General features: G+C 41.2%; 3 protein-coding genes across 5 annotated transcripts in view; 1 reads left to right on the forward strand and 2 right to left on the reverse strand.

Moving 5' to 3' along the window:
• Positions 1-13,677, reverse strand: part of LOC116724487 (NLR family CARD domain-containing protein 3-like) — a 638,369-nt gene that overhangs the window by 380,627 nt on the left and 244,065 nt on the right. The gene's annotated exons all lie outside the window — the stretch shown is intronic.
• On the reverse strand, positions 5,162-6,929 carry LOC116724561 (5-hydroxytryptamine receptor 1A-beta-like). The gene has a single exon (XM_032570328.1). It carries the CDS (start codon positions 6,582-6,584, stop codon positions 5,319-5,321), a length of 1,266 nt encoding a protein of 421 aa, XP_032426219.1. The 5' UTR covers positions 6,585-6,929; the 3' UTR covers positions 5,162-5,318.
• LOC116724560 (E3 ubiquitin-protein ligase RNF180-like) lies at positions 6,455-13,062 on the forward strand. Of its 3 annotated transcripts, none has more exons than XM_032570326.1 (8): positions 6,455-6,474; positions 8,723-8,818; positions 9,289-9,375; positions 9,647-10,105; positions 10,640-10,795; positions 11,136-11,355; positions 11,430-11,555; positions 12,743-13,062. In XM_032570326.1, the coding sequence occupies exons 2-8, from the start codon at positions 8,756-8,758 to the stop codon at positions 12,916-12,918; spliced, it is 1,287 nt and encodes a 428-aa protein (XP_032426217.1). In that variant the 5' UTR covers positions 6,455-6,474; positions 8,723-8,755; the 3' UTR covers positions 12,919-13,062. The 3 variants fall into 3 exon arrangements, with proteins under 3 accessions (XP_032426217.1, XP_032426216.1, XP_032426218.1); XM_032570325.1 differs by lacking the exon at positions 6,455-6,474 and adding an exon at positions 7,797-7,926; XM_032570327.1 differs by lacking the exon at positions 6,455-6,474 and having other exon boundaries at positions 9,293-9,375.

Consider the following 13,677-nt stretch of genomic DNA (forward strand, 5'->3'; position numbering starts at 1 on the left):
ATCGACTCAATTCAAATGTAATCATTTACCTATCAGGCGTCGGCTTGTTGACCAAACATCCAAATCAGAAGGATCAGTTTCTGGGCCAACAGTGATGCTGTGTGACAAACTGACATTTATTCAACTAATGGATAAAATACAGAATAATGTACGTAGCTTACACAGTTAGCAAGCTAAGCATTTAGCTCCAAACTAAATTATCTATATTTATTCAGCTTGTAAAAATGTTGCTGGCAAGCTAAGTAGTTAGCTGGTTAACATTTAGTTAGAAAGTTAAATGTTTATAAACTTTTAGTTTTAATAATATTAAGGTGTTTACAACCTATGTTGTAAACATTTAGCTAGCAAGCTAAATACTTAGCATCTGACAGCAATAAATATGTGATCAGAAATGTGACTTTTACTAAACAAACCAATAAATAACCCAAACTATTGTTGTTTATTTAGTGTAAATAACAATTCATATGAATGTTTCAACTTCAGTTATTTAGTTTTTAGTTCTTAGTCTTGTTTTATTTTGATGTTTGCATTAATTAAACTACATTGGCGAAAGAAATATTTCAAATCTTAGCTTGTTAAAAATTAAGCTTTTTGTTGAAAATAATACTAATTTGGTAAATATAAAATAAAATGTATCCAGCCTAGTAAAAACAATCAGAACATGAGCATCATGTTTTCAGTGAAAAGGAAAGACACTTTTTTTTGTGAAAACTTATCCCTGAAAATCAGAAGCTCTTAAAACATTAAATTATTAGAATAAAATGTTGAGTGACTCATGTGAGGCTGAAATGTTGTAAAAAAGACACAAAGCGTCGGATCAGGAGACGAAGAACAGCTGCAGATCGCATCAAACAGCAAAACAACAAAAACAAGCCTCTGTTTGATGTCGCTCCTAAAGTGACTGAGCCCAAACAAAGACACCTGCAGCAGGGTCAAAGGTCAGGACGCTAACAGCCCCACCAACACAGAGATACAGTCTGCAGGAAATAGTGGAAATAAATTACATATTATTTTCTCACTTTTCGTGCATTAAATTAAACTTTCTCACATCTTACAAAGTGAACTACAGAGTGCTGGACGATAAATCAATAACATGTATCGGGATAAAACTGATCAATGACACAACATATAAAATATTCACTGAAGTCTGATCCAGAACCACAAAGCATTCTGGGAGATGTAGGCAGAGGAAAGACTTTAGCCGCTCAGCCTCTAACAGAGCAAAGCAAATACTAACTCACTCACTCTTTGGTTACCTAGCAACAAACTATTTAGCAACTTACTAACTCACTTTTTGAGAGAGTTACCTAGCAACAAGCTGCTAAGTAACTTACTAACTCTCTGACCTTTTGGTTACCTAGCAACAAGTTGTTGAGTAACTTGCGCAGCAGCAGTTTAAAGTTTCCCCACTGCGCCTCGTTACTAAAATATAACAGTGTGAAGTGAAAACTAGACAAAACATCAAAGGTTGTTATTGTTATTTCAGACATTTAAGACAAAAAACTCATCAATAATTATCCATATTGGCTGATATGAAACACGGTTTTCAGTCGTATCGTCCAAATTAATCTTGACTTCTGAAACAATTTCTAAGATTTACTGAATTACATAATTCCACAAGTTGAAAGTTGTGCTTCAGTTGGACACAAACTAAAGTCTGGTCTCTCGTTAACGAGGGTCTGAATTAATGACTTCATTAGCGTGTGGAGGGGCCCCATGCGTTCACACAGACACTCGTCCATGACCAGGAATCCATGATCCATGTTCAGTTAACTCCCAGACGGCGCTGCGCTCCTCTCTGCTCCGCCGCGCCGCAGAGCTCAAATACAAACAATGAAACTGATTCTTACATTTACAATCAGTTATTTATCACTTACATTAACATCCGGCTCATATTTAGCTCCATTTTCCTGCTGACTGTCTCTGTTTCCTGGAGGATTGGGTCTGGACGGATGCACAGAAACATAAATATGAATTATGTTGATATTTCTGATACTTCCAGGACTAAATATTCAGTTTTATTTTCTTTTTATTTCTGTATAACGACTAAAACAGGTCGATGAACAGCAGCCAAAAGGTTTTGCTCCATGTTTTGGCTGCGGAGAGCCGGATTGTAATTCCTCTGACAGCAGAGCGCCACCAGCAGCCCTGCAGGGTAAACACGGCTCCACAGTTCAAGAGCATACGGACCAAATTTAATCCCAGTTCTCCTCTGCAGGCTGATTTACAGCCAAGTGCACTCAGCTGCAGCCTCTGAGGAAGCTCCCAGAACCATCCAGACAAGCCTTGTGTTGTTTTGTTTTCCTGCTGCACTGAAATAATCATCAGTTTAATCATCAGAAAGTCGATTTCTAATGATTTTGCTGGAGAAAAATGAGAATCTGAGGCTTCAACTGTTTTAATCGTGTGTTTAAAAACTTTCAAGATTCAAACAAACGCAGCTTTGGAATAACAGCAGCGCTGATTAACGCACAAAGGCCCAAACTGAAGAGATTTAAGACGAGATGCAGAGAAAATCACAGATCTGTCACTAACGACTGAAACCAGAGAAAACGAGCAGAAAACATCATAATTCAGAGACAGAAACAGCAAAATGTCAAGAAACGCATCAAATCTGGCAGAAACCTGTTCATCTTTCAGACACATTTCTTCTGTTGCTAGAAAATAAAAAATAATCACAGCAGCTCAAAGTGAAAGAAAGAGCCTTACGCTACAAACCGGGCGGCCATTTTTGTAGTTTGATAACAGAGACACATCATCAAGGCCTGTTACTATAGTTACACCAAAAAAAATCATAAATGTTGAGATTTTCAAGAAAAGACGTTGAAATTTTTGAGCTCCAAAAATTTGGGAGATTTGGGAGAGAAAAATTCAGAAATGTTGAAATTAATATTACATATTTCGTAGAAATAAAAAACGTGGAAATTTTTTGTTCTCGAAAAGTTGAAAATTGTCGACTTTTCAAGCTCAGAAATATCCATGTTTTTTCTAGAAAATTTCTGAGATGAGTCTCAAAATGTAAAATTTTTTACTTTTGTAGCTCAGAAATTGTTACGTCATTTTCTACAGAATGTTTGACTGAAATTTGCTCCTTTTGTTTCCGTTAATAATCCACAATGCATTCGAGAGAATTTATATTTGCCATAAAACTGGACTACATTTCCCATCATATAACAGCAAAATCACAGTTTATGACTCTTTTTTCTGGTTTTATTGTTTTTTTAAACATAAAATTTGGATAAAAATGTGTCTCCATTTTCAATCTGCTCAGAGATTTATAAAATAAGAAAAGGAATATTTATTAAGTTCTAACTTGATGCGGCGGCCATGTTTCAGTAAACCAGCCTCACTCTGCAGCCTCCTGTGGTTCTGAAAATTCAGAACAAATCAAGAATATTTTGCTGGATTTGGAGGAAAATATCAATATTGTGTGATATTTTGGTTGTGGTTGTAAGAATAAAGTATAAACAAACATCGTTTGTTGGAGGAAACAATGAGGAACTCCACCTGCTTATTGTGCGCCAGCTGCTCTCACTCACCTCCATGTCTCAGCAGGCCTTTGATCAGGTAATTGCTCCTCGTTTGCGTCGCTCACACGTCTCCATGGCGACCACCTCTCCATCCTTCATGTGCGAGCCGCTGTTTTAAGACGGACTTACGAGGCCGGCCGGGCGGAACCTGGTCCACTTTGACCTTTCCCTGGTCGCTCGTATGCCGGCGTGGCCGTCGCTTTAACGCCTCAGATTCAGATTTTTAGATTCACGCTGGGGAGAAGAAACTGGGACGATTCAAGAAGCAAAAGTCTGTGACAGATTACAAACCAGTTTCACATTTAAAGAGGCAGAATTATGTTTTCTAGACAGAAATAGTGGAAAGCAGAGTATTAAAAATATTACTCAGGTCAGAGTAAAACTACTTCAACATATTTTTACTCATGTAAAAGTAAAAGTAGCCGTTAAAGAAATAACTCAAGAGTAAAAAGTATTTGGTAAAAATTCTACTCAAACACTGAGTAACCTGACAAATTATCAATCATTTAATAATTAATAATTAATTTAATAATTAAAAATTACATCATCAGATGGACCAAAGTGTAAAGTTTAGTGGAAATTTGGGTATTTTAAGGATCAAAATGAAAATAATTCATATAAGTAGCAAAAGAACATTTTCCAAATCAGTTTCTTTCAATAAGAAACTTTAATAAAACCTGCAGTTTTATTAAAGTTTCTGTTTCTGAATCTGGTGGATTTTTGGTTTAAACATGTTTGTTTTTCATTCAGTGGGAAGAAAATCCAGAAGTTTAACTCAAGTAAGAGCAGAAATAGTAAAAATACTCAAAGTACAACAAAGTAAAATTATTTTTTTCAAAAAGTTACTCAAGTAAATGTAACTGAGTAAATGTAACTAGTTACTATCCAACTCTAGGTATGATGTCACACAATCTAGTAACTATGTCACCTTCAACTAAAGAAATGCTGTATAAATGCACCAGATATTCATTAAAAGAAATGTCACTTCCTGATTTATTGGGCCTCTGTCTCTTTAAGAAACTCTTTTGTTATATATAGAGAAATCATTACTCTAAATTTATTGGACTAAATTTTAAATCTAGTCTAATAATGTGGCTAGTAAGTCTTAGCAGCCTCACTTTAGCATTAGTGCTATTGCTAGCCTAGCTTAGCCTGGAAACTTTATGAACACCATAGATGTGAAAAGCTAACAATCATTTTTCAATTAAATGTTAATTTATTTTCAAATGGCTTCAAGGTTGTATGGATGCGCACAGGATCATGATTGACAGCACTAAGCCCCGCCTCCTGGCTCTGGTTGGTTGTTTCTAGTTTAGTTAGCACACTTTTTCACTGCTCAACAATAAACTAAGCATACTGTAATTCTAATTAAACAAATTATGAAGTTTAAGTTTAAACCATTAAAGATCCAAAACTTTGAATTTTTCGTGTTTTTTAAAGAAAAACATCCAGTTTGTAAATTATCAGGTGAAAATATGTTTGTTAGGTTATTAATATTTCTTCCTGTTTTCAAACTGAGAATTTCAGTACAAGTATTTGAAGTTTAGAAATCCTGCTGTCCAACTGAAAATGTGTGCGCTCGACTTATGGCAATAATATTCCCCCATAAAAATCAACCTAAAAGCCGAGAGTTTGTGAAAAAAAGTATCTTTTTATTGGACATTACATGAACACGAACATGAGCCTCAATCCAACGATCACAGCTTTATCTATGCATAGTCTACAGACAGTCTGGAGATATTTAACGATGATTATCAACACGAGTTTCTGTCCCGGTTCGTTTCTGATTCAGGGTTTGCAGAAATGACACTTGATGATTTTCTTGAAGGCGCTCTGGAAGTCTTTGTTGAAGTAAGCGTAGATGATCGGGTTGAGCAGGGAGTTGGAGTATCCCAGCCAGTTGATGACGGCCTCCAGCCAGCCGGGCATGTAGCACGACTCCCGGCAGAACGGCATCACCAGGGCCACGATGAAGAAGGGCAGCCAGCAGAGGATGAAGGTGCCCATGATGATGCCCAGCGTCTTCACCGTCTTCCGCTCCCGCGCCAGCGCGATCTTCCGCTTGGCTTCCGTCGCCTTTTCGTGGCGGCTCTCGAACAGCGGCGCGGAGCTCGGGGTGTTGGGCAGCGGCAGGTGGCCCCTGGAGCTGCTGTGCACCTCGATGATCTCCAGGGACTCACCGTCGTCGGCGTGCTTCACCGCGCCGTTGACGCTCGGCGGCGGCAGCGGCGGCCGCGGCTCCACGCTGCGCTTCCAGCTCTTGCCCTGCTGCGCGTCGCCGTGCGGCTTCTTGTGGAAGAGCGCCGGCGACAGCGCCAGGCACGAGTCGGACACTTTCTTCTTCTCGGTTTTACGCACAGTCCTCCTGATCCGGAACCGCGCCGCTTTGAAAATCCGCCCGTACAGAACCAGCATCAGCGTCAGTGGGATGTAAAACGCGCCGAACGTGGAGTATATCGTGTACCACGGGTCCTGCCGGATCTTGCACTCCATCTGGCTGTGCCGGTCCTCCGCGCCGCCGCTCGGCTGGGAGCGCATCACCAGCATCGGCGGCACCGAGATGGAGAACCCGACTATCCAGGTGACGCTGATCAGAACCGCGGCTCGCCTCGGCGTCCGCTTCTTCATGTAGTCGATGGGCTCGGTGATGGCCCAGTAGCGGTCCAGCGCGATGGCGCACAGGTGCAGGATGGATGAGGTGCAGCACACCATGTCCAGGGAGATGAAGATGTCGCACGGCACCGGGCCGAGCGTCCAGCGATCCAGAACCTGGTAGAGCGCCGCCATGGGCAGCACCAGCACCGACACCATCAGGTCGGTGACGGCCAGGGAGCCGATCAGGTAGTTGGCCACGTTCTGCAGGGAGCGCTCCAGCGCGATGGCCGCCACCACGCAGCCGTTCCCGAAGGCTGCGCACAGGATGAGCGCGCCGAGCAGGAAGGAGGTGAGCAGCTGGGAGCTCAGTGTCACCTCGGCGCCCGCGGCGGCGGCAGCGGCCGGTTCGGTGGAGTTGGGGAAGTCGAGCCAGGCTGTGGTGTTGTTGGTGCCGTCCATGGTGGCGCGGTGCGGACAGAGCGTGTTAGCGGAGCCCGGTGCGCAGCCGATCAGCGCACATAGCGGACTGCCGGGAGGAGCGCAGAGCAGCGCAGGTCGCGGCTGCTGACGGAGAATGATGCGCGGTTTTTATACCTGTGATGGAAAATGCGTCATTGGGCCGGTTCTGGTTCTGGTTCTGGTTCTGATCCATTCCGCTTCCTCTTAATGTTTCAGCTGTTAAACTGGAAACTGAACATTTGATTTACTTCCAGGTTTCATCTCTGGTTTTGTTTTCATCCCGCAGTTTTTGTTTTATTGCAGCTTTTCGGACCCGGTCAGAGAACCAAGTGACCAAACAGACCCGAGGCGCTTAGAGCGCCACCTGCTGTTGGCACGGTGATTTTAAAACACACAATGTTTGGGTCTGATGATTGATAATTTATACACTGCAAAGATAAGATTTCTAAATTAATTTCAGAAAATTAAGAGAAGTAAAATAAAAATGTTGATAATTATAATAACAATAATAATGATACTAATTATTTTTACCACTAATATTTTATTACAATTATATTATCATAATGTAATAAATTATGATCTAATATATTACATTAAGCTAAAGTTCTGAATGATACACCTCAAACAATATTCAACCTAAATTAGTAGAAAATAGAGTAATATGATGATGTCATTATGGTTTTAATGAAAATATTATAGTTTATTATTATTAATAGCTTTTAATATTAATTGCAAATGTTACTATTGTTATTATTATCATTATTTTAATAATATATTATAATAATAGTAATAACAATATTAAAAATAGATATCATGATAATTATTATTATCATTATGAGACTAATAATTAGCATATCAACGACTCTGAAGATACCTGGATTAGATTATATTATTTGTTTCCGTTTGAGCTAAATAAAAAAATATCTCAACTTAATTTTTATTACAATAACAGACTCCGAATAAGCAAATTATTACATTTTCAACACTTTTTTGTCAATACAAATTAATTTTTGCCTCCAAACATTGCGATGCGTCCATTCTGTAACTGTAGTTACATAAATAAACCAGCAGGGGGACACTGGTCACTGTTGTTACTAGGATTTCCAATACGTTTTTTTTTTTTTTTTTTGTAATGACGTAAAAAAATTTATTTAAATATAAATTTAATCATCACAGAAAAGCGATAGCATTCATCTTTACCAGCTTTGGGACGGTGAGCGTTTTCGTAACTTTTGGCCCGTCCTCCATCCCGTACATCCTCACTTTTCCTGTTGTCACAAATGGATTTAAATGCTCGTCACTTCGTCACCTCGACCGTTTAAGCATTTAAAAGTTCTTCACGGTAAGCCTAACTGTGAACAACTGATTGTGAAATATAATTTCGACACTTTAAAAGTTATCCCGCTGCGGACTTTGAACCGTAACGAGGGAAACTTGGTGTTAACTTTAGCAAAGTTAGCTGGAGGTTAACTGTTTAAACGGTCTGTGTTCAGGTTTTAGCACAACATTTACAGGAAAAATAACAGCTAAGTTGTAATATTAATACAAAGAAGTGTTAATGAAACTGATGCATGAATTAAACTTAGTAAAAATGTGAACTTTAACAGTTGGATGGTATTAGTTCGATTCTGAAAGTATTTCTTCCGCATCAGCAGGTGTATTTTAACAAGCCTACCTGTGACAAAGTCTTAAATTATTAAATTATCTCTCATATTTCCAGATTTAAAGAAGCTGATAGTTTGCTAAAACCTTCCCACTTAGAGAGTTTTAGCAAACTATCCAGTCCGGAAGTTTCCTGGAAGTTTTCCTCCATTTATTTTAAACTTTTGGTGCTTTTTAGAATCAGTTTCGGTCCTAAATCCATGTGGTGGGATGGCCGACAACTGGTGATTCTGGGATCAGGTCACACGGTTAACAAAACCCACACATCCGTCTCCATGGCAACACTTTACATCAGATTCTGGGAGGTCCGTGGAATGTTTAGTGGAAGGAAAAAGTGCAGCTATAAGGCAGAAACAATAAAAATGTCTCACTTTTTGAACAGAAGTAGTGAATAAAATATCATTTTGAGGATGTTTTTAATAATCCGTTGACCTCTGACATGTTTGGTCTGTGTTGTCGTCCCTCCTGACCATCAGATGGGTTGATCTGGTCCTGCCAGGCGGGTGAAGATGAACGGAAAGAAGCTGCGCTGTAGGCGCTGCCGCAGGGCCGTCGGAGACGCCACGTGTCTGGTCAGTAATGAGTTTTATTTAAGTTTAATCAAACTGGTTTGATTTGGACACAGAACATTAAAAGGACTGAGCCTCAGACATTCAGCGTCTCTGTCTGTGTTTCCCTCCAGTTCAGACTTTTATTACTCGATATTTATTAATGTAGCATCATTAGTGTGGTGAGTCACTGCAGGAAGTGGATGTAGGGCACTTCCTGTGAACTCTGGAAAACAAGTTTTGATTTTTAAAGTGAATCCAACCATCATTTTTATCCATCCATCTAATTTGAATGTTGTAAAACCACTTCCTGTTGTCTTCTTCATGGTTTCTGCCAGTAGTAACATCCGGCTGTTGATCATGTGACTCGTGTTTCCATTACGGCTTTATGGAATAAATTTATTTTGATACATTTATAAAACCACCTCATCCCAGTGTTAAGTTTATTGTAGTTCTTCCAGTTTGTGTATTTCTGAGGTCCAGTTTGTGTCCAGGCAGCAGACTGCGGTCCGGTCTCCTGCTGTATTTGGCACATGGATGTTGATAATCTACCGGAGTGGATCTGGATCTCGGTCCAGCAGGTTGGTTTTCTCCTCTTCCTGTTAGTTATTGTCATAATGTAATGATTTAATGTGATTTCTGACATGTGAAGTTCTTTTCCTCTTTGATTTGGTTCACTTCAGGCTCCGTTCACACTGCAGCCTGAAGTGAACCAAATCTGGCCTCTGTCGTTCAGACGGTCATCCAGGTCCAGAAACCTGAGTTTTGTGTCGCTTCAGGCCGGCTGAGCTGCGCTGATATGTGATCAGAACCATTTCTAGAGTTTTCCAGAACCTGCCGTCTCGTCCTCAGGCCGTCTGGACGTCCGGGAAGCTGAACTGCTTCCACTGCGGGGCTCGGCTGGGCGGCTACAGCTTCCTGAACCGGTACCGCTGCCCCTGCGGCCGCGATGCCACCGTCCACTTCAGCCGCAGCCGCGTGGATCTGGACCAGAAGCCCCGCCTCCTCATCGTCCCGCGGCGCAGGACGGGCCGTGGGTCGGCGCAGGCCCAGCAGGAGGGGCCCGCTCTGGACCCGGTCTGCGCCGGTGGGACTCCACAGCACGGTGCCGCCGTAGACACGGACGCGCCGCAGCTGGACTCGTCTGTCAGGAGAGCGGCAGAACCTCAGGCTGAGTCGGATCATGAGGATCGGAGCGACGCCGTCCCCTGGGAGTCTGGAGCTCCGGCAGGATTAGCATCGTTAGCATCATTAGCATCGTCGTCTGCAGCGCCTCAGGAAACAGAGGAAGCAGAGCGGCAGCAGGAAGCGGTACGTTTACGTTTCTGATTGAATCAGGAGACAAACAGGAAACTTTTTAACGTTGAATGTTTTTATTTACATCTGGAAAATTCACAACACTGGAGGGAAAAACTTTATTGTTTTACTTTCCCCAGTAGAATCTGTTACAAACTGGAACCTGGACATGTAGCTGTTACTAACTCAGTGCAGAGCCACAGCAAGAAGGAAATAAAGAAAACTTTCTGAAATTTTCAGAGTTCCAAACATCTGAAATGTTCGACTCTTGGACCTGAGAAATTGCCGGGTCTTTTCTAGTAAATTTCTGAGATTTTTCTAGCAGATTTTTGATGTTTGGAGCTCAGAAATTTCTGTGTCAGTGGATTTTCTCAGTCGAAGCTCCAACCACTGTGAGCGGCGCCACAGAATGGATTATAGTTTCATTAGCAGGAAACGACACAAAGAATGAAACCATTCAGGAAAAAACTAAATGGGTCAGAACCAAAACCAGGGGAGACTTTGGTTGAGCTGCTGGTTCTGACCCGGTTCTGGCTCTCTCCTGGCCAGGTGTCGTCCTCTCAGGGTCCCGTGGTTCTGAGCTCCTTGGCCCGGACCAGACTGAGCAAAACGGACCAGAACCGACTGAAGAGTCGGAGGAGGAAGCAGAGGAGGAGAGAGAGATGGCTGCAGAGTCAGCTGCAGGAGGAAGAGGAGAAGGAGCCGGTGAGGAAGAACAATAAATTAAATTATTATTATTATTATTGAAAGTTGATTTATTTCAGTCTGTAACTCTGACTGATGCTTTATGTCTGTTAAATATGACGATTAAAACACGTTTAGGATTATAATATTTCACCAGACCAATAAAAAACAGTTTTAATTCATAAATAATAAAAACTGTTTAATATCTGAATAATGTTTGTTACTTAATGTTAGTTTTAATCTGATTTGCTGAGATGAATGTAGAGAATTGATGAGTTAAAGTATAGAGTCTCTACAGGTTGTGTGTCAGTTTCCCCTCCTCCTCTGAGTGACCTCTGACCTCTGACCTGTGCTGTCTCAGGCCCAGTCGTCCCCGGCCCGTCCTCCGGCCTGTGAGGACGTGGACCGGGACGGCCTGACCTGCGCCGTGTGCCTGGACGTTTTCTTCCGGCCTCGCAGCTGCCTGCCCTGCGCTCACGTCTTCTGTGAGCCGTGTCTGCGGCGCCTGGCCCGGAACCGCGCCGCCCACACGCCCTGCCCGCTCTGCCGCCGCCTCATCTCCAACACCGGCTTCCACAGAGGTCAGCCTCCTCCCCGGGTCGCGATCTGAGATTAAGCCCCTCCGCTGTCTGACTCCGCTCCTCTTCCTCCCCAGAGCTCGACCACCGGGCCAAGACTCTGTTCCCGAAGGTCTGGGCGACGCGCAGGCAGAACTTCCAGAACTCGCTGAGCGCTCGCTGGCCGCTGCCCAGCTCCCGGGAGCAAACACGCTACTTATGCTGTCAGGACATTTTCACGTTTACACTTTTAAAGGGAAACCAGGATTTAAAAATTATATTTAGCCTGTTTTTGTATCTTTATTTGAGTCCAACTGCTTAAAAACCCACCTGGCCTTGACTGGGTCAATAATTAATAATTCTTGTTTTAGGTTCATTTTTAGAAGCTTGTTTCCAAAATGGCTCCTGTTTCACTGCAGTAAATCTTCCTAACAGTTTCAGAACCAGTCAGAGATTTAAAGGGATTTTTGTTTGGATGAGTTTTTTATTTTTCCAATAAATTGGCTCCAACGTGGCTCTGAATGACTGGGCCCCATGTTGGGATCAGTTTGTTGGAAAAATATGAAATTAAATCACAGGAGTCAGAATCTCTTTTCTTCTGGCCAAGTGTGGAGATTTGATCAGATCATCTGCAAACAACATAAAAAACACAAAAACGTCTCAATTCTGATATTTTCTGACACTGATTTGTCCAAAACATAAATATTAACATCAAACACCAGACATGTTTCTGTGGCTTTAAGAGTTTTGTTATTGTGAGGTGAGACAAAATGGCCTCCATTTAAATATACAGTAATACCATGAAGCTTTGCTGCCCCTGGTGGCTCAGGTGCGTCATTACACATCACACCTGTCTCACATTAAAAGTATTTATCTTTTTTTATTGCTTACAATCAGACAAGATTAATACTTAATATTTATCTCAATAATAAATGATAGTTTTAATAATCAGACTTTTTCTCAGCCCAGATCACTCAAAGGCTGATTTTTTTTGTTTGTTTGTTTGTTTGTTTAGTTTTATGGACATAAATCTTCTTCTAAGTATTTGTTGAATTAGACTTTGCTGAATACAGTGTGTTCAGTGTGTGGGAGTTATTTTAAAATAAATAACTCCAATCCTGGCTTCAAACTGAAATCTTATTTTTTTTAAATGATTATTTTATAAATTATTAAATAATCATATGTAATATGATTATTTACCTACTTAGTTTATTTCTGAGCAGGTAAAACCATCACTTTAGTTTTAAAATATTCTGTGTCTGGTTATAATGGGAGCCGATAGCTGAATAGAAAAGAGTCATAAACTAAGTTTTAGTCTTTAGAACAACTAAAATATTAATAATGTGAATAAAAAGTCTTTCATATTCTGGGATGTCTGGTGACCTCTGACCTCTGCTCTGTTGTGCTCCAGGTCATGGGCGAAGCGCGGAGGCCGTGTGGCGACGCTGGCATCTAAATCCACGACCTTTTGACCTCGGCATGCAGGGCCTTCCTCAGCTGCCCTTCGCCACGCTCATCGTCCTCTTCGTCATCTCCTTCGCGCTGCTCCTCTACCTCGCCGGGTTCTTCTTCACGTTATTCACATGAGTTTCTGCACATGGCCATGTTTTTAATTTGCACATATTTTAACGAACTGGATCCTGCAGAACCACAGAAAGGTGCTGAACAAAACGGTTCAACTTGTTGTAAAATAAATGTCTCCACTTTCCAAGGACTGAGACGGTAAAGGTGTCCATGTTTCCTGAGTTTTTTATGCTGAGTCATCGTTCCTGTGAGTACAGATAAACCCAACCAAAACAAACACGTTAGCTTAGCGCTAGCAGGAGAAACGGTTTTTACCGAAAACTAAAGAGAAATCTCACAAACGCTAAAATCTGACGCTGCTCCGTTTTTATTTACGTTTCATGAAGAAGGAAGTTCCTCTCAGAGTCTTCAGAGGTTTTCTTGTCGTTTCCTTCAGTGGCTCTTGGTGCAGCGCCCCCACAGGCCAGGAGGGGAACAGGTTGGTTTGTTTGACACAGTAACAACCAAGTCTAACTAAATTCAGTTGGTAGACTAAATATTTAGCTTGCTAACTAAATAAATGGCTTAAAACTTAATTTGCTTTCTAACTAAACAGCTGAATATTTAACTCAATATTTAACTAATACATTTTAGCTTCAAATTAAATATTTAGTTTCAATATATATTACTAGCATTGTAACTAAATATTTGGCTTGCTAATTAGATATTTAGTTTGAAACTGAGGAATAAATTAATTACTTGGTGAAAATATGACAAACTCATTTTTTCTCTTATTACCTCAAATTATTGAATTACTTTACAAGCTGCAGGCCACAAAGCGCT

Source organism: Xiphophorus hellerii, chromosome 8 (genome assembly GCF_003331165.1).
Source record: "Xiphophorus hellerii strain 12219 chromosome 8, Xiphophorus_hellerii-4.1, whole genome shotgun sequence".
Taxonomy (NCBI): domain Eukaryota; kingdom Metazoa; phylum Chordata; class Actinopteri; order Cyprinodontiformes; family Poeciliidae; genus Xiphophorus; species Xiphophorus hellerii.